Below are 20397 nucleotides of genomic sequence, written 5' to 3' on the forward strand. Positions count from 1 at the left end.
TATAACTCTTTGTTGGCGAATTTAAAAGCGGGCGATTCAGCTACTGCGATTGTGATGATGACACACAAATCTTTTCATTCGCTGAGAAGCCACAAGCCAGCGACTATTTTGACAGATTGTAGTTCGTTTTTTCACCGGGAGGTTGCTACTACGCTCTACTGCGCAGACGCAGTAGGCCCACACGTCGGCGTGTAGCTGTAGCGTGTAAAGTTGACCGGTTTTCAACTTTTCTCAGTAGATTGTTTACAATCTGCTTGTTAGCTTGTTTAATGATGACACTGGGTGACTTTACAGGCAGATTGTAAATTCGCCAACAAACAGCTCGTAAAGTAGCTCAATGTAATTGACGCATAAGGGAGGGTGAAGCTTTATGGTTATCTGTAGGCATTGATATACTACTAGATGAGGAGTTCCCATACAAGTGTCATTTGAAAAATGTACAACAAAAGAAGATAATACGAATATCGTCTTATAATATTTCCTTGTAGGTATAATGCGTTAAGACCGTTAACATGGATTCCCGAATTTCACCCGTATTGCACTGGCTGTAAAACTAAATTTGCGTGTTTGGATTAGTGACCCTAAGGGTCTGAAACCCAAAGCTTGCAAGCTACCAAAAATTCATGTCTGAGCGGACAGAGCAAGTCGTCATGCGCTGACTATTAGTTAGAGTAAGATGCAAGCTAGATCGGGCTTACTCATAATTATTGCCAGGTCGTTTTCGAGACAAATATTAAGTTAGATTATATCGAGTTAAGTCCGCTGATATTAAAACAGTAAGTTTTAACACTGGCCGAGTCGCTGAAAATCGGGCGTCATTTTAAGAAGCATATGATTCATCCAGTAGTATATCAATGTCTGTAGAGGATATTTATATGGGCAAGTTGCCATGCCCAAGCCATTCAAAGATGGCGGTAGTAATTACTGCCAGCCGTGTCCGGATAATCGTATCGGTTTTTAATCCGACCCGAGACAAGCCGAGATTTGTATTCTCCTGAGTTTAGTCACTCAATATAATACAAAATATAAACTTATAAAATAACTGGATAACTGGACTGGCAATACACACGAGACGTCCTATAAAAAGAATGACCTTGATTTTATTTTCTTACATACATTTTTATATTAAAATATAGAGACCATAATAATAATATTATAATATAATATTATCGACTTACCAACTTATAGCAGCAGCCTCACGAGATAATAATATGTTCTTGGAAATAATGCTATTAGAATTATTAGAACAGCTTGTAATTACACAATATTTGTTTTATAAAGTTTCAAGCAAAGATATTCGTTTTAACTAGGTAGGTATCACTATATAAGTACCTAATGGTGAAATATTTTTTTAACAAAAAAAAAATAATTAAAATTGAATTACAGAATCAGTATAAATATTAATGTAGGTTCCGCCCCGCCCAATCATGGTTTGGGGAGAATTAGATTTTTCATCAGAATGTGTCATAGTATGTCTTTAAAAACATTAATTCTCGAGCATCTATATGAACATAAATCGCATTTATGAGGGTGTACCCCGTTAGGTATGTTTCATTTTGTAGATTTGAAGGTTTCTAGGTTGCGAGCATCTTTATGAACAAATATTGCATTTATAAGGTTTTTCAACACTATTTGTCATCACTTATGTATTTTTAATTTACTATGTTGCGAGCAGCTATATGTGCACTGATTAAATTTAGGTTCTTCGAAACAATTTGTCATATCATGTCTTTTACGACTACTGCGGGCATCATTCATTCTGCTTTACGAGAAACTGAAGATCGAGAAGGCTTGAATCGTCGTCTTGGTCGCTCAAAGGATGACAAAATTTAAAAGTGGTCAGGATCCTCAGTCATTGAGTATACAACCAAGTAGAGAAGAGAAGACAACTAATTTGCGAGCATCTATATGAACATTCATCGCATTTATAAGGTTTTTCACCAGTATTGCCATTCCATAAGTTTTAAGCTTACTATGTATTTTTAAATTACATATTTGATTAAATTGGAAATCACATTTCATCACACGCAAATGGGTTTTCTCTTGAATGTGTAAGTTCATATTATGAACTTACACATTAGAACTTTAAGTTCTTTCATTGAATAAGTTTATGTAATTTGATAATGTTTCTGATATTTCTTCGATATACCTTCTGTTGTTAATAATGTAGTTACATAATTCTAGATTAATACTGTAAACATCTCTACAGTCTTTTGATGTTGGGAAATTGAAAAATCAAGAGTTACGTATTTTTATCAACATAATGTATAGCTAAAAATACAATGTTCTAAAAATCGGATGATCTTGATTTTTTTCTTAGCAAACGTATATAAGTATAGACATCTTATCCGTGGTAAGCTCAAAATACCTAAACTATCGACTTACCAACTTTTGGCAGCAACGTATTGAATACGTTTTTTAAGAACTCATAAACTTACACATTGAGGAGAAAAACCAGTTGCGTGTGATGATTGTGATTTGAAATGTAATCAAATATGTCATTTGAAAACACCTTGTAGTCTTAAAATATGTTGAATGACAATTAATACTGGTGCACACCCTCACAAATGCGATTTGTGTTCATATAGATGCTCGCGAATTAAATTTAAAAAAGACACAATGACGCATTCTGAAGAAAATCTAATAAATGCAATGTATGTTCATATAGATTCTCGCGAATAATATGCTTGCTTGACCGAGGATTAGAACCTGAGACCCTCGATGCAATAGGCCAACTCTTAAGCCGCGCCGGCATTTTTAGTGACTGGTGAAAAACCTTATAAATGCAATGTATGCTCATATAGATGCTCGCAACTTAGTCATCTTAAAAACATACAAATGACCAATTCTGGTGAAAAACCTTTAAAATGCGATGTATATTCATATAAGTGCGTGCGACTTAGTTGTCTTAAAACACATGAAATGAATATATACATATATAGAACATACTCGTGAAAAATCTTATAAATGCAATGTATGTTCATTTGGATGCTCGCGACGGAGTAATCTTCAAACACATGTAAAGATACTTAATGGTGAATAACCTTTTAAATAAATTGACTACCTATACGGAGCCTCGGCACAACATTATCTTAAAGTTCATAAAACGAAACAGGAGAAAAACCATTTGCGTGTGATCAATTTCATTTTAAATGTAAACAAATATGTCATTTAAAAACTCATAAACGTGATGAATTTAAATATAAATGTAAACAGATATGTAGGTCGGTACGTTGTTTAAGAACTCATAAACTCACACATTCAGAAGAAAACCATTTGCGTGAAACAATTGTCGAAGCCGTCAGAGGCAATAACTTTTTTAAGTACCTACAAAACTTCATTTGATATCGATTCTGAAGAGCATAATATGAAGTTTTTGTCTAACACTTCTCTCCTAACATAATACTTACCAGAACTACAAGCATTGCACCATCTGGAGACATAGATAAAAAGAAAAAAATCATAATACCTATGCAAATATTGTTAGGAAGAGTTAAGTGCCTGCAAGGTAACTCCTATATACAAAATAAATATAAATGTCATTCCAATATTATCTTTTGAAGAAAATATCGTTGCATAAAAATATATTGCATTTTTCAAAAATATGCATACCTAATTGTATTCTAATAACTTATTTATTTTTATTACGGATCATATTGTTAAAAAACAGTAGGTACCTAAGAATAATTATTAATTACTGCTTTTCCCGTATGCAACTGACATTGATCTATTCAAAATCATAAATAAAAAGATAAATGTTAAGAATGTTGAATGTTTTTGTAATTTTGACACTTTTGTGTAATCAAAATATCAATTTTAAGGTAGTCTATTATAAACCGACATATTAAGTGAGCATTACACCGTTTTGGCTATTTTGTATAGACTCTTTTGACTGGATGTTCCAAACGGATGCGGTCGTTTTTGTTCGGGATATTTTCACGGGGTACTTAGTGAAAATGGAAAAATGCGAATTTTTCGCGTAATTTAAATGAAAAAACAATAAAAACTTCATGAAAAATCATGTAATTAAATTACTTAAAGGTGTGTAATTAAAAAATTTGAAAAAAAAATGTTTGGTTTTAAAGATTGACGGCCGCTCAAAATCAAATTATTAGCTTAATATAAAAGATAAAAATTAAAAAAATCGTGTTCAAAGTTTAAATAAATATACCTAATCAGTTGCATTTAACAAAAAAAATTTAAGGCTAATTTATTGGTTCAAGTATCAAGTCACTAGAGGACCAAACGTTTAGCTGGAACACCCAATTTGAAATTGGAATTTTTCTGTTATTATATATGCACAAACGTGCGCTAACGATGCACAAACAAATGCACCCAAAAAAAGTTGGAGTTTTAACATTGGGTGATCCAGGTAAATGGACCTTATTTTTGTGATATTTGCATAAAATTATAGTATTTTACATTTTTTGCGGTTTCAAAATTATAGTATTGTACTATAGTTAGAGTACGGTTGGCAACACTGGTACGTATGCTCAGCGCGCACCAATGCAAACGCAGTCTTTGTCGTTTGTGCATTTGCACTGAGCGATTAGATTTAAATTATTTAATACGCGGTTCTTTCTAAAATATCATGAATTCACAGTTTGTAAGAATGAAGCTACTATTTAATAATATAATTTTCTTTGGTAATCATGCTATACATGTTACATTACATATTTATTAATAACAGCACATTCTTAATTATAATTCCCTGTTGGCTCACATCTCAATTGCTTTGCACGATCCATTCATCACTTACATATTTATTTACACAATTTCTTTATTAAAACTTACACATAAACATTTTATTTCATACTCTTGTACATATTTTATATATTGCAAAGAAATTTATTATATTCTTAAACTATTGATTTCATACATCATCTTTCATAGTTTATCGTTACATTTAGGTATTTACTTTCCATCTTCGTCCAGCATGTTACTTTCACATCCCGGACGAAGGATTTCACACCTAGAAATAAGTTATTTGAACAGCTGAGCAAGGAATTTGATTAGATGTTTTATTAAACCGTTTCAAGATCTCAGGGTTACAGTTCAGTTTACTTTTATTTAATAATTATTTAATACTAGGGGAGGAATGTCAATTATGGGGTGTAACAGTATGTATATTAATTTAAGAGAAGTGCTGGCGCTGCAAGTATAATAATTGTCCATGGCCAAAATACCGAACAGTATATTCCGGACGAGTACATACTGACAACGTACCTTTACAGTTATTTTTAACTTATCGTACATATTACGTCATCATTTTTCTTGAAGTACTTTCTGACTCGCTTGTGGAATCATCAGTCAAATTGAGGATTATGCTCGAGAAGAGACACTTTTTTGGGACGTGATACTTTAAGTGGTATCAGTATGATGTTTGAATGACCAAAAATATTTACCTATTTTGTTATTCGGTTTTCATTTCGTGTGTCGTACGACATTCTTATTTTTGCAGCACGTGTCCTGGTAATTTTTGTTTAGCAATCTTCATCTCAATAAATTATTAGCTAGGTATTATGTTGTATACTAGATATGCGTCGTTCGCGAACGTACGAATCTTTTTAAACGAATCTATAGCCAGCGAAAGAACCGGCCCCGTGTCATAATATGGCGATTATGCAGTTCGTCTAGTTCGCGAACTTGATTTGTGCACGCAGTATTTATGAAAAAAAGAGGGCGAGAGGACGCGCTGCCAGGCAAACTGCATTTCTAGTTCACGAACTAGATCTGCGCGCCCAGTATAGGAAGAAACGAGGTGGGAGGACACGCTGCCAGGCGAACTACATTTGTAGTTCACCGCGAAATAGATCTGCGAGCGCAGTATAGGAGAAAACGAGGGTGGGAAGACGCACTGCCATAGTTTAGTTCGAGTATTTTTTTCATATGTAGTTTCATGAAAACGAGTCTCGCGAACTGGTTACCTACCTAGTTCGCGAACTACGGTATTTTTTTAACATATAGTTTATTGGTTATGAGACGAGACAAGCGATCGAATCTTATTTCTTAGCCAACCGGATTGTGCACCTTTTTTATAGGTACATACATTGCTAACGGGTTTTCGAAGAAAAAATAAGTAGGTTTGTATCGAATTTACAAGTATGACAGTTTGGATGTGTCATTTTTTGATAGATTTTTATTAGAAATTGGGTATATAAATGAAGCAAATATCCGTGGATATGTCCGACTAACGTACAGACGGTATTTATACTTGACTACTTATTTGTATTTTTAAATTTACTTGTTAATCATCATTGACACGAGAAAATATTACATTTACTTATATAATTTTTGTTAAGTAGTACGAGTTATTAGCATACCCGACGGTGGCGATGATAGAAGAGCTTTTAACTCTGAAACCGTAAGTAAAGGTTCGATTTCTGCCAAAAAGACATGTATTTTTTCAAAACAAAATCAAACTCACTCAATACGCCATTTTGTTTTGCGAATCGCATTAGTTTATAAAAGGAACACATTTACATGGCTGCTTGGTAGTTTAGTATGACTTCTTTTTATGCCACGTGACATTTCTTAGGTGCAAAAATAATCTCAATAGACATACATCGCATTGATATAATTTTTATTAAGTGTAATTAAATGTTTTTTGAGGCAACTGAGAATACATATTTTATTTCTAGGATTTTTCGCCAGTATGCAGTCTTTTTTTATGCGATTTGAGATGATCGACACGCGAGCATCTGTATTGACAAACATCGCATTTATATGGTTTTTCCCCTGTATGTATCGTCTTATGCGATTTGAGATTATTGAGCCGCGCACATATGTATGAGCAAACGTCGCATTTAAACGGTTTTTCACCACTATGTATAATTTTATGCTCTTTGAGATTTCTAAACAACGAACACTTAAATGAGCACACATCGCATTTAAATGGTTTTTTATCATTTGGTGATCTTCCACCACCACGTATTTTATCACTATGTGATTTCATATGCACTTTGAGATTATCTTTCCGTGAAAATTTAATAGAACAAACATCGCATTGATATGGTTTTTCACCAGTATGTGTCTTCATATGGGTTTTAATATGATCGATGCGTGAGGTTTTATATGAGCAAACATTGCATTGATACTGTTTTTCAGCAGCATGAATCCTTTCATGTTTCTTGAGATTACCACGTATCGAGCATCTGAATGAGCAATAGTCGCATTTAAATGGCTTTTTACCAGGATGTGATGTTTTAGGCTTTTTTTGAACAATATTATGAGCCATGTTCTGATTTTCATCTTTTCTAGACATCGTGCATGAAATATTATGACTTCTTAGTGTCATTGAGCATTCAAATACTGCGTAACAAACACTGCAAATAAAATTACGTGGAAAATGTCTTACTTTTTTTAACTTAATACGCACCTCCTTCGGAAAATATATTTTTTGCAATTCTTGTTTGATATTTTGTTCATCTATAGTAATATCTGAATGCTCTACCATCGTATCTTGGATTTCTTTCGATGCAGATGATGCGTGGTTTAGGGGAATACCCCCTTTGTTAAATGTGTCCTCATTGATGATAGCCAGTGTAGTCTCATAGCTATTGTGTCGTTCTGTGAAACATTGTTGGGTAGGAATCTACAAAAATATCAGAGGTTTTATATTCGATTAAAAATAAATAAAATATTGAACATACATAATTTTGAAAACATTTTTAAGAAAATATATTAAAGCCAATAGAAAAAATCAATTTTGAAAAAAGTAAGACACCCAGCAGGAATCGAATCCGCATCTATCAGGTTTCGCGCCCATGAACTTATACCATTATTCTATAGGCGCACATACTTAATTGCGACAAATTTTAAATAATGGCACATAATACACTCTAAAGCGCTTTCCAAATTGAGTGACTATTGTCGATCGGCTTTTGCGTTTGAAATTAAAGTAAGTATTACTATTTTACTCACCAACGTCACGGATCACTCCAAGATTTTTTGTTGTAATTTACTTGGATTGCTAATAATTTTCCATTAACTATTTTTTTTATTCAACGAATAATTCACAAAAAAAATCAAAAAAGATTATTTTTATTGGTTACTAGCGAGTACCTGGCATGCGTTGCAACGCCAATCAAAGAAATAAAGTGTTTTAATTCTGTTTATTGAAGTGCTTTTGGATACACAATATTTTTTGTTTGTCTGATTGGTGCGTATACGCATAAATCAGAAGGTTTTCCAACGCGTGAGCAGGCCACATACAGCTGTCCATGTGAGAATAGATTTTCCAAATTTGATATAGGAACGCAATAGAAGAAGATAGAATAGAAGATGATTGTACTATTTCAGAAATCTTCGCGGGTGTGCGCACAACAACTGACGAAAGTTTCATTGCAATCGGGTGAATAGTATAGGAGCCATACGAATAAAAAAAATATGATTAAACTAATTCAGAAACCATCGCGGGTGTACGCACAACAACTGACGAAAGTTTCATCGCAATCGGATAAATGGTATAAGAACCATACGAATAAAAAAAGATAAAATGAAGAAGATGGTTTTTCTAATTCAAAAACCTTCGCAGGCGTGCATACAACTCCCCAATGTTTCATCGCAATCGTATGAATGGTATAGGAACCATACGAATAAAAGAAGATATTATGAAGAAAAGGAAGATAGTTTTTTTAATTCAGAAACCTCCACGGGTATGTATGCACACAGCAACTCATCAAAGTTGCATCGCAATCAGATGAATGGTATAGGAACCATATGAATAAACGAAGAAAGAATGAAGAAGAAGAATAAGATGGTTTTTTTACTTCAAAAACCTCCGCGGGTGTGCACACAATAGTTCACCAAAGTTTCATCGCAATCGGATGAATGGTGTAGGAGCGCATACCGGACAAACAAACAAATATTCATTTTATATATATAGATAATCTATTTTCTTAGCGAGCATCTGAATGAGCAAAAATCGTATGTAAATGGCTTTTTACCAGGACACGATGTTTTATGCGTTTTTAAAAAACTAGATATGATGAAACAATAGACAACAATATGAGTCATGTTCTGATTTTCATCTTTTCTAGACATCGTGCATGAAATATTATGGGTTCTTAGTGTCTTTGAGTATTCAATTATTACTGCGTAACAAACACTGCAAATTATATTACCTTGAAAATGTCTTACTTTTTTTTAACTTAATAAGCACCTCCTTCAGAAAATATATTTTCTGCAATTCTTGTTTGATATTTTGTTCACCTATAGTAATATCTGAATGCTCTACCATCGTATCTTCGATTTCTTTCGATGCAGATGATGCGTGTTTTAGGGGAATACCCCCTTTGTTAAATGTGTCCTCATTGATGATAGCCAGTGTACTCTCATAGTTATTGTGTCGTTCTGTGAAACATCGTTGGGTAGAAATCTACAAAAATATTAGAGGTTTTGATTTCGATTAAAAAAATAAATAAAATATTGAACATACATAATTTTTATTTAACTATTTTTTTTATTCAACGAATGATTCACAAAAAAAAATTCAAAATAAGTTTTTTTATTGGTTATAATATATTTTCTCAGAAATGTTTTCAAAATTATGTAAGTTCAATAAATAGAATGTAACACTCTTAAATCTTGTGAATTATTCGTTGAATAAAAAAAAAGTTAATCAAAAATAAAATATTGTGTAGTAATGTTGGATATTAGGCAATGTGGTATTCCACCGTTTCAAATGTATAGTCATAATTTCTTATCTGCCAAAACTAGGTAGAAGTATCTTGTAGCAATAATTGACGAAGAACACTTTACCACCCATAACTTTACTGTTGATAGAACCTTATTGTCAAAACTATATTTGTTGCGAGTGTCGCAATGTCTTCAGTCGTAGCTGTGAATCTAATTCCTACAGATTTTTCTTATATGTATATAATTACGCTCACAATGTACGTGCGGTTAAGGCGTCGGCCTATAACGCCAAGGATCCAAGGTTTGAATCCTGGATCTGGCAACTACACATATTGTTTTTTTTTTAGTTTGTGTATGCGTCAGAGTATGAACATATTAGTTTGAGCAAGTGGCTTTCATCCATTTCTCATAAAAACAAACCTCTAATCTAATCTTATTAGGTTCAGAGATGGTCAATATATATATAGATACATATATAATTACAGTATATAATATACTCCAAATATGAGTTTAATAGTTATTTAAGATTATGATAAAGAGGAATGAATCTTCACAGAACCACCCTTTAGCGAATAACAGTAGTTTAAAAATGTAACATTCGTATGTAAGAATTTAACGTCAGTTAGTAATTAAAGTAATTAATACCTACTTTGATTTAAAATACAAAAACCGATCGCCAATAGTAACTCGATTTGGAAAGCGCTTCAGAGCCTTCAAGAGCCTTTAGTTAAAATACGTTGCAATTAAGTATGGTACCTATAGCATTGTTGACTATGTGCATGCAGGTTTGGTCCCTGCCGGGTGTCGAATTTTTTCAAAAAAGATTTTTTCTATTGGTTATATTATTTTCTCAGAAGTGTTTTCAAAATTATATATGTTCAATATTATTGGTGTTAAATAAAATGGAATCTCTGAAAAAACCTTGTACCATACCCTAAAATGGAATATAAACGAAGGCATATTCTGTGATGTGGTGTTTATGGAAAAGGAACAGGGAACACAAAATTATTGGGAACTCAAATACCTAACGGGTAATATTCTTGAGTGTAGAAGAACAAGGGATAAACTTAAACACGTGTCAAGAATGCGTCATTATAAGCTTTTCATTCGTTCTGACAACTGCTCTCGGTTTATGCACTGACGCTCATTCAATGTTGGTGTATTTGAAGCATACACCATTGCACGTCTATAATGTGTGTTTCACTGTCGTAGAACACATTGCATTACTATATTTTTGATACCAACATCTGATAGGTCTTGTGGGATTGAATTTGAATCGATTAGAAGTCGAAACATTAGAAGCGAGTAATATTAGGTTAGTGATTAATTAAACATATTATTCATTATTTATATAACCAACGCCATTATTACCATATTACTATATTAAAATGTAATTGAAAATAATAAAATAACCATCGCATCTATTCTATACACAAGGCTGCTTTCGGCCGCTACGGCAGCTATCTAGGGTAGATTTGTATCGAAGTATTGGCACTTGTTGTAACAATTACAATAAAGTAGTCGTAATTGTGACAAAAAGTGATATGTTTTAACATCACTTCTTTTGGCTGTGGTAAATTTTAGAGTGAGATAGACAGTTTTAACTGTTTATATGGCTAACTTATTTTAATTGTTACGGTAAGTGATAATAGGGTGAAGCACCCAATTATTGGCACTTTAAGGGAACTGAGCAGTTCAAGTTCGCACAGTATTCTATCAATTATCTTTCTAAGTTCCTATGTTTCTGATTTAAATAATATGTTTACTTAACTTTTATTTGAATACTTCCAATAACACTTTTGTATTGTGCATATGCACACAATTGTGATATTTCCTGAGTTTGGCCCTTACTCCAATTATTGGCATACTTTTTCCTATTATTGACACAACCTTTTCCAATTATTGGCACAGTTAATAGAGATCCAAAAAAGTGTATTAATCATGCAAATTAAACACGTTTTACACTAGTATTCATACATTTATTATTAGGAAACATTATTTTTAAAAAACCTCAAAAGAAATAATGATTATATTTAAATAAATTCAGGAACTAATTGAGATCAAAAATTCTCAAAAAATATTTAGGTGTCTAAAATAAATTACGTAAGTTCTTATGATGTTAACCGTTTAAATATTTAATCATCATCATTTAAAATGGCTTCAAGTTCTTCCACCGTGTATGATTTCTTACGACTGCTTAAAATTTTATCAAAAGGATCTCTAATCCCATCATTTTTCTTGTCTTCATCAACTATGGGATTCGAGAATTGTTGGTTAACTATTGGCACCAGAGGCTTGTTCAATCTTATATCGGCCAGTACTTTGATTCTTTTCGTTTCGGGTATCATATTCTCTTTTTTTACATTAGGTTCTCTTTCCACTTGACATTCTCTTTTAGTTGTATTTTGCACAGGTCCGAACTGCACTTTCTTACTCTGTTTATTTATTAACTTAACGTTTATTTATTAACGTTGCTGCTGTTTTTTTTGAAAGGTTTTTCTTTTCTCCTTGTTTAGTTTTCACTTCCTTTTGTTTTTGGATTCTCTCCTCTTTTCTTTTCTTGACTTGTTCTTCTTTAAGACTTTTTTCTCTCCGTTTCTGGGTTTCCTTGCTTTGCCATTCGTCTGAAGTTAAGACAAAGGAAACTCTTTCACTTTGTTTAACGCCTTTTCTTTGAGGTGTTTTCGGTTTTACTAAAACGTCACTTAATTTTACAGGGGTTAAATATTCTTTCTGTTGACTAATAATATCCATAATCTCGCATTCTTTAACTACATGTTCTTTGCACGTTGCTATTAAACCACTTTCTGGAATCTCCATTTCGTTTTTATCTTAAGTAACTAAGTCACTTTCAAGCAAAGTTTTGTGTTCTTTTCTTTCAAATTTGTTTTTTCCCATTTCTTCAATAGATTTCTGCACAGTAACTAAATCAAACTGTGAGTTATCAAGGATATCCATAAATAAAATTGGCATCTCTTCTATAGTGATTTCTTCTGTAAGGTTGTCCTCATGTAATATTTCTGATTCTTGGTGCTTTTCATCATGTTGGAAATAGTTCAAAAGCTTTTTCAGGATTTTGTCACTGTCTATTAGAAAGTCTTCGGTAAGAGTTTGTAAGGCATTCAATTTTTTCTCTCCCACTATGTTATTTTTTTTTTTTTTTTTTTTTTATTTTATTAAGGAAAACAAACAGTTACATATTGATTACAGAAATTTAAAATATATTATTAAAAAGTTAATAGCAACCAGCAAAGTTTCCATATATACATTATAATATAGTTAATCCTAACAAGATAGAGAGTAAAATAACATAAATATAAAGAAATTACATAAGAAGATTACATGAGAAAAATGAGAAAAAATGAGAAAAAATGAGGAAGAATAATGAATAATTAAATGACATACAAAAGATAAAAAAGAAAAATAAAAAATTAACATAAAAAATAAAAGAATATATATATATGTATAAGTAAATACATTATATATCTATTTATACAAAATTTTTGAGATAGCATGTTTAAATGAAACAGGTGAATTATTAAAAGGATCAACGGTGGAGAAATACATATAATAATTTAAACAAGAGCGACGAATAAAGGAGTTTTGTGCATAATTAGAACCGCTACGACTGATATGATACAAAGTTTGGTTTCGTGTAAATCTTGATGGACAATGGAAACCTACCCTTTCGAGTAGGTTTGGCGAGTCAACAAAACCATTGATAATTTTAAAAAGAAAATATTGATCGGATATAGAACGTCGACTTTCCAAAGATGGTACCATAAAAATTGCAGCGGTCGAAGTAGAATTAGATAAATCATAACAGTAGGTTTTAAAATTAACGTGCTTGCGAAATCGCTTTTGCACCGCTTCGAGCCGATTTATATTCCACACGACGGAGGCATACTCTAATAAGGATCTAACATAAGAGAAGTAAAGAACCTTCAGAACATCAGGCGATCTGAATGGTTTAGAGATACGAAGGATAAAACCTAGTAATTTTAAAGCTTTATTTATGGTTTCATTGATATGAGCGTTAAAATTCATTTTATTATCCATTATAACGCCCAGGTCACGTATTTTTGAGCTGCGTTTCAAGGGTTCGACTCCTAGTTTGTATTCTGTGTTGATGGGGTTCATACTTCTGGAGAATGTTATTGACGAGCATTTGTTGACGTTTAGATAAAGGTGATTCCGTTGACAGTATCTATACAGTCTATCTAAGTCAGATTGTAACTCAATACAATCATCGACTGAAGAGATATTTTTATATATTTTTGTGTCATCTGCATAGATGGAAAATTGTGAGTTAAGAAAACAGGTGCTCATATCATTAATATATAAGATGAATAATAAGGGACCAAGGTGGGACCCCTGCGGTACTCCAGATGGAATGTGTATAAAACTGGAGACGAATCCTTTAATTGCAACAGCTTGCGACCGATTTGAGATGTATGAAGAAATCCAACGGAATAAATCCCCGTGAATCTCCAGGGCCCAGAGTTTTTTAAGTAAGATGCAGTGATTGATTTTGTCGAAAGCTTTAGAAAAGTCTGTATATATAGCGTCCACTTGTGTTTTACTGCCCATAGAATTAAGTATGAAATCAGTAAATTCGAGTAGGTTAGTTTCTACGGAGCGTCTCCTAAAAAAACCATGTTGATTTGGTGTGATGAAGTTACGCAGAGCTGCAAAAATATGGTCGGAAATGATCTTTTCTAACAATTTTCCGAAAATAGGAAGTTTGGATATCGGCCTGTAATTAGTAATGACGCTTTTGTCCCCACTTTTAAATATTGGAGTAATTAATGCTTTCTTCCATACATCAGGAAAACATCCGCTTTTAACAGAAAAGTTAAATAAAATTGATAATGGGGAGGCCAATTCTTCTCCACAAGAAGCAATCAAAATGGGAGGAATACGATCAGAACCGGCGCCTTTATTTATGTCTATGTTTTTAATGTATGAAAGAACTGATGACGGAGTGAATATTATTGAATTAATTACCATAGTGCTAACATCTTGCAAAACAGGTGTTTGTAAGGATGACGGAATAAATACAGATTTAAAATAGTCATTGAATAAATTACATATAGATTTGCCATCTGAAACAATTTTTTCATCGAGGAGCATTTCACCGGGAATATTGGACCCATTGGATTTGGATTTAACGAATGACCAAAAACATTTTGAGTTTCGCTTAATGGATTTTTCTGCCCGTAAGATGAAGTCTTTATAACATTTTTTAGCAAGTCGTTTTTGCCTTTTTCTTAAAATGACAAATGTATCATAATCTATGGGGCTACTGTACTTTTTCCATTTCTTATGATACTTTAGTTTTTCATTTATAACTTTTATTAGGGGTTTGGAAAACCAGGGAGGATAACGATGAATTGGAGTTATGCATTTTTTTTGTACGTTAGTATCAATTAACTCCCAAAGTTTAGCATAGAAACAAGCCGAGGCATCTTCCATATTCATGTTTGGTAACATAATAGTTTCCCAAGATATTGCGGAGAGATCCTTTTTGAGTTTGGTATAATCGCAATTTTTAAATAAATATGTCTCACGAACAGCCGCTTGTAACGTTTTCTTTTTGGTTATACTGAAATTAATAATAAGGGATTTATGATGTGCGTCTTCAGGAGTAAGGGGTGTAATACACGAGGTAACCACGCAGTTACTAATGTCAGAAATTACAAGATCAAGAATACGATTATTAATATTACAAATAGAGTTAAATTGATGCATGTTCGTGAAGGATAAAAAATCAGTTAAACTGGTACAAAACGGATCAATGTTGTAATCAGGGTGGAGATAATTGACGTCATCAGATGATGTCCAGTCTAAATTTGGAAGATTGTAATCTCCTACCATAATAAAAACTTCATCAGTATGAGAATGATATATGGTAGAGCTTTTTTCCAAGTGCGCGCTCAGATTGGTTTTAAAATCGGTTCCGCGTGGATGGTAAGAACAACATAGATTTATAATTTTAGCGAGACTTTCAGTCTTCAAGGTGACCCAAAGATCCTCAGCACTACTATTCCATAGAGGCTGAAGGGATGCACTGAATTCCGATTTCACTGCGATTAATACACCACCACCCATTTTTTTCCCAACTGATTTGTAATCGCGATCTCGGCGAAAAATGTTATACCTAAAGTCAATTAATTCGTGATCCCTAATTTCGTCCAAAAGCCAAGTTTCAGTAAGACAAATTATATCATAGTCGCAGTTAAGGACACAATTTAAAAAGTCATGCGTCTTTGTGCGGACTCCACGTACGTTTTGATAATAAATTTGGATATCAGAGCCTGAGATAACTTAAGTAATAAATAGTTAAATAAAAATATATCGTTGCACCAATAATGTTAATTACACAAAATAATACGATATTCCTCGGTATCTCAAGATTAATAAAAAGTGAAGTGCTCACGAAGGTGAGTTTCATTGTATTGTTTATTTCATTTTCCCTAATTCTTCTTCTTTTGCTATACAAATAGCCGGGGAAGTATCGTTTTTCCTTGTGAAAATTCGACCATTTCTGACCCAGGTATATGTAAACCCCAGATCTTTTGCCTTGGTTTTAGTGAGTTTCAGCAGTATTTTGTTTTGTTTAGTCAGATGTTCGTTAATGTACACTGGGAGTGATGATCCTGGGATGCCGATATCGGCAGAATGTAGCATTTTTCCGCCGGATTTAGATTTTCGCGCTCCCGATATTATTTCAGCTTTCAAATCCCTACTGCGTAGCCTTAATATAATTGGGTTGGGTCTGTTCGGAACGGGCGTGAATTGCATAAAACGTATCTTTTGATAGAGACTTTTCTTTGAAATTGTCATTGTTCTTCTCTTCGGTATTTGAATTTTCAACAGTTTTCTGACGTGCTAGGCATTTGTTAAAATTGATTGCATCACAATTCCATGGACATAAACCGGTGGTTCTAAAACCATTTATAACAGTAGAAGGCTTAATGCCGTTTACGACAGCTTCCTTGAGCACAGGAACAAAATCTGTTTTTGTGAGTGCAGCTAAGGGGTTTTCACGCCTCCACTTCAATACACTTTCTTTCCAAGCTTGCTTAAGTGGCCTGAATGCTGAAATATCGGCTGGCTGCAACAATCTTGTTGCGTTTGGATATAAAGCTACCAGAACTATGTCCAAGCTTTTACACAGTTCACTCACTTCCAGAGAGAGGTGCGTTTTGTGTCCGTCAACAAAAAGTAAAACGGGGAGTTGTCTTTTTGTTTTCAATAGATAAGGGTGTAAAACGTTTTTTATATAATCATAAAATACCTCTGCCTTCATCCATCCCAAATCGCTCAAACCAATACCCCAGTCTCCTGGCACATTTAATGTTATATCCTTAGGCAACCTTTTATTCGGAAATATGATCATTGGAGGCGTGGTATCTCCATTGGCAGAAAACGTGAATAGAACTGTTAGAGCAGATTTGGCAGATGCATGGTCTACTTTATAAACATCCTTCTCACCTCATTGCAATAACCTTTCCACTTTTTGGGCATAGCTGAAAGTTTGACTCGTCACCGTTGAACACGCGACTTGGATCCGAGAGAATGGTAAAGTAACTGTTGTCTTTTAAGTAGGTTTCAATTCCAATGAACCAGTTTTTTATATCTTGCTCTGACACTGCCGCACTTGATGCTGTGACTGCCTCAGGTGCACGTATACTTAATCCGGGATGACGATACAAAAAGAGTTGGTACCATTTATTACTAGGTATTCCATCTTTGAATGGATTCTTTCTATTTGCTTTCTTTATGAAATGTGCAACACTCAATTGAACATCTAGTTTTCTTCTAGGGAATCCTTTGCGGCAACAGTCTTTAATCCATTTCACCAAAGTCTCTTCCTCGTTTTTGGTTAATACTGTACTTGGTCCTGGAAGGTCTTGATGATCTACTTTCCGTAACCTGAACTGAATAGTTCCTCTCGGTACATGAAAGGTTTTTGCGGCCAGTTTTTTACTCATACCGCACTTTACAGCCTCAAGTGCTTTTACCAAGTTATCATGGCTGTATATTTTTCTTTTTATTATTGTGTTGTCGAGAGTCTTCTTCTTCGCTTTCCTCTTTTTCACATTAACTGGATCCATTTTGAATACTTCAGTCTGAAAATAAAGACACAAGCTATAATTTAACCCTATTATTGGCACAAGCCAAAACCAATTATTAGCATGGGGCTAACATTTGGAAAAAACGAGTGTAACATATTTTTATCAATGGAATTACTTAGAGCCTTAATGATATAGGCTATAGAAATTAAAATCTGTTAAAAATAATACTTTATCAAAATAACCAATTATTAGCACATGTGCCAATAATAGGAAAACTACTCAATCACGATACCAAATGTTGGCACCCTTTAAACATAGACAACGAACAATTAACCTTAAATTAAATTTTAAATTCAAATGCCTGGCTCTATCCCGCAATCATTTAAATCGTCAGTTTATTGATAAACACTTAGATGTAGACAAAATAGCAAGGCTATTGAAACATTTTCTTACCGTGGCAGAAAGAAAATGGCGGAAAAAATCACAAAACACAACGGAGCACTTTTGACGCACTATTTTCTCGCTATTTTGTTAATCCTGGTGTGATGAATATTGCTTGTCGTAAACAATATTAATTGCTAAACACATTTTTTATACTTGGCAAACTTAACTATGCTTACATATCTTATATTTTTACGTTAACTTGAAGGGTGCTGATAATTGGTGGAGTGCCAACAATTGGGTGCGTCACCCTACATCGATACAAACCTACCTTAGATAGTTGCCGTAGCGGCCGAAAGCAGTCTTGTGTATAGAATAGATGCGCATGTGCCTTTTGTAGAATTCTACTCAATTTGCTGGCGCCTGTAAAAAGTGTGATGATCTTTTGACCGGTATGACTTTGGAATCTGAATTCAAATCATTAATGTATTCTGTGCGACAGAATTACAGATGGAGTACCGACGTGGGAGTACGTAAATTAATACCAACTCGGTCTTATAAGGTTTGTCAAAAACCTACAAAGAAAGTGGCAAATGATTTAATAAACACAATGCAACGTTAAAGATTCAACAAATATCAGTGATACCTGATTTACTGGTCCACATTGAGAATAATAAGGCCCAGCTACACGTTCATCACATTTCAATGGACGGATTTCATCTTCGTTGAAATCTCCAGTAGAGTTATCCGCCTGACAAATAGTTTCGACCTTTATGTTAACGATGTTAGTCGTGCACTGAAAAAAAAAAAAAATATAAAACATATAGGTATGTGAGGCATGAACTGGGAACACAAAATTAATGTTTACTGGCTTATCCTCCTGGGTGTGTAAAAATATGATATAAACTTAAACATGTGTTAAAGAATATACTATTTTTAATAGTTACTTTTGTATCATAATATGCATTTTATTTATATTAAATACATAACTAACGTTCTTCAAATAGTTTTGAAAACTATACCTATAATAATGTGAATTGACAGAGATGGTGACCGTTCAAAATATTCTGCAAAATGAAAAACCAAAAACTAAATTTGTAGCCGCGACAGCGTGACAGTAAGCGACATGCATCTAAATTTGATTCGCGGTTAATACCCCGTTTAGACGTGCATGGATTTACTGCTGATAATATGTATTATCGCGGTCATAACTAAAAAATAACACATATTATCGTGCAAGTTGAAAGTTTGTATACATGGTTCAAAAAAGTTAAGAAGCTTCTTAATTTTCACGCGACAATTGAAATGAGCGATATCTGCGGCTGCACAGCACTTTTACGTGTAAGCACTGAAGCTATTATCGCGATGGCTTAAAATACACACTATTCGTGCAAGTAAACCCATACACGTGTACAGGCACTATAACGCTATATATAATTCAAAACATATCGTGTTGATACAAAGGTCAGCGCGGAATTATTAGATTGTGTTGCGTTTTAGTGTTTCACTTGTTCTAGTATGACGTGTAATATATATGCAAGTCGAAGGTCTCTGTCTTAAATGCAACTCACAAATTGATTTCTTTTAATGGCTTGGTGTCATTGTGTTACATGAATAAATTATGCATTACAAAACACCAACAGTGTACTTATCTAATGAAACTAACCTCAAACCCGCAAACGGAATCGTCTGTATTTTCTTGTTTTACAGAAGTGTGCCGCAACAGACTGTTTGAATTCTCAATTGGTACATCACAGAAGGTCTGTAATTCCGTATCCGAATTGTATTCATCTATTTCGCGTCTAACATCCATTCCGTCTAAAACTTTAAAGACCATTTCATAATTACGTGTAAAAAACTTTTGTGCCAACGCGACAACCGGCCAACCGGCAACTTTGCATTCAGTGTTGTCTTATAAGAAAAATCAGAGTTACGTAGATAGAAAAACTAATGATGATAACCAACGATTTTATTTGATAAACAACATTGCATACAGTAACATTTCGATTGAGCATCGTGCCATAAGCTACATATTATTATAAAAATTGTTATTTTATCCAATTTGTGTAAATAACAGCTGCTTAGAAGAAACTTTAATATTATATTTATGTTATTTTATTTATATTATGACAATATATATGTAGGTACAGGGGTGTGTCTGGACTAAGCAGACGCGTGGGGCCCCGAGGTACTAAGTGGCCCCGAGACTTGGAATGTCTTTAAAGAGAACATAGTCCGAGTGCAATATTTTTTCTAACCATTCTTTAAGTTTAATTTTGCTGCGGACAGTTGTAGC

General features: G+C 33.5%; 1 protein-coding gene across 3 annotated transcripts; it reads right to left on the reverse strand.

The window, feature by feature from the left end:
• Positions 1-5973: 5973 nt before the first annotated feature.
• On the reverse strand, positions 5974-19981 carry LOC147080111 (uncharacterized). 3 transcript variants are annotated; one of them, XM_085948150.1, is made up of 4 exons: positions 19768-19981; positions 18748-18897; positions 9142-9379; positions 5974-7594 (listed from the first exon to the last, which is right to left on the reverse strand). In XM_085948150.1, exons 1-4 carry the CDS (start codon positions 19936-19938, stop codon positions 7557-7559), a joined length of 597 nt encoding a protein of 198 aa, XP_085804276.1. In that variant the 5' UTR covers positions 19939-19981; the 3' UTR covers positions 5974-7556. The 3 variants fall into 3 exon arrangements, with proteins under 3 accessions (XP_085804276.1, XP_085804284.1, XP_085804268.1); XM_085948158.1 differs by having other exon boundaries at positions 6568-7594; positions 9214-9379; XM_085948142.1 differs by lacking the exons at positions 5974-7594; positions 9142-9379 and adding an exon at positions 16133-17774.
• Between the last annotated feature and the right edge of the window lie 416 nt (positions 19982-20397).

Source organism: Rhyacophila brunnea, unplaced genomic scaffold (genome assembly GCF_057557595.1).
Source record: "Rhyacophila brunnea isolate RB1 unplaced genomic scaffold, BYU_Rbru_1.0 scaffold_1, whole genome shotgun sequence".
Taxonomy (NCBI): domain Eukaryota; kingdom Metazoa; phylum Arthropoda; class Insecta; order Trichoptera; family Rhyacophilidae; genus Rhyacophila; species Rhyacophila brunnea.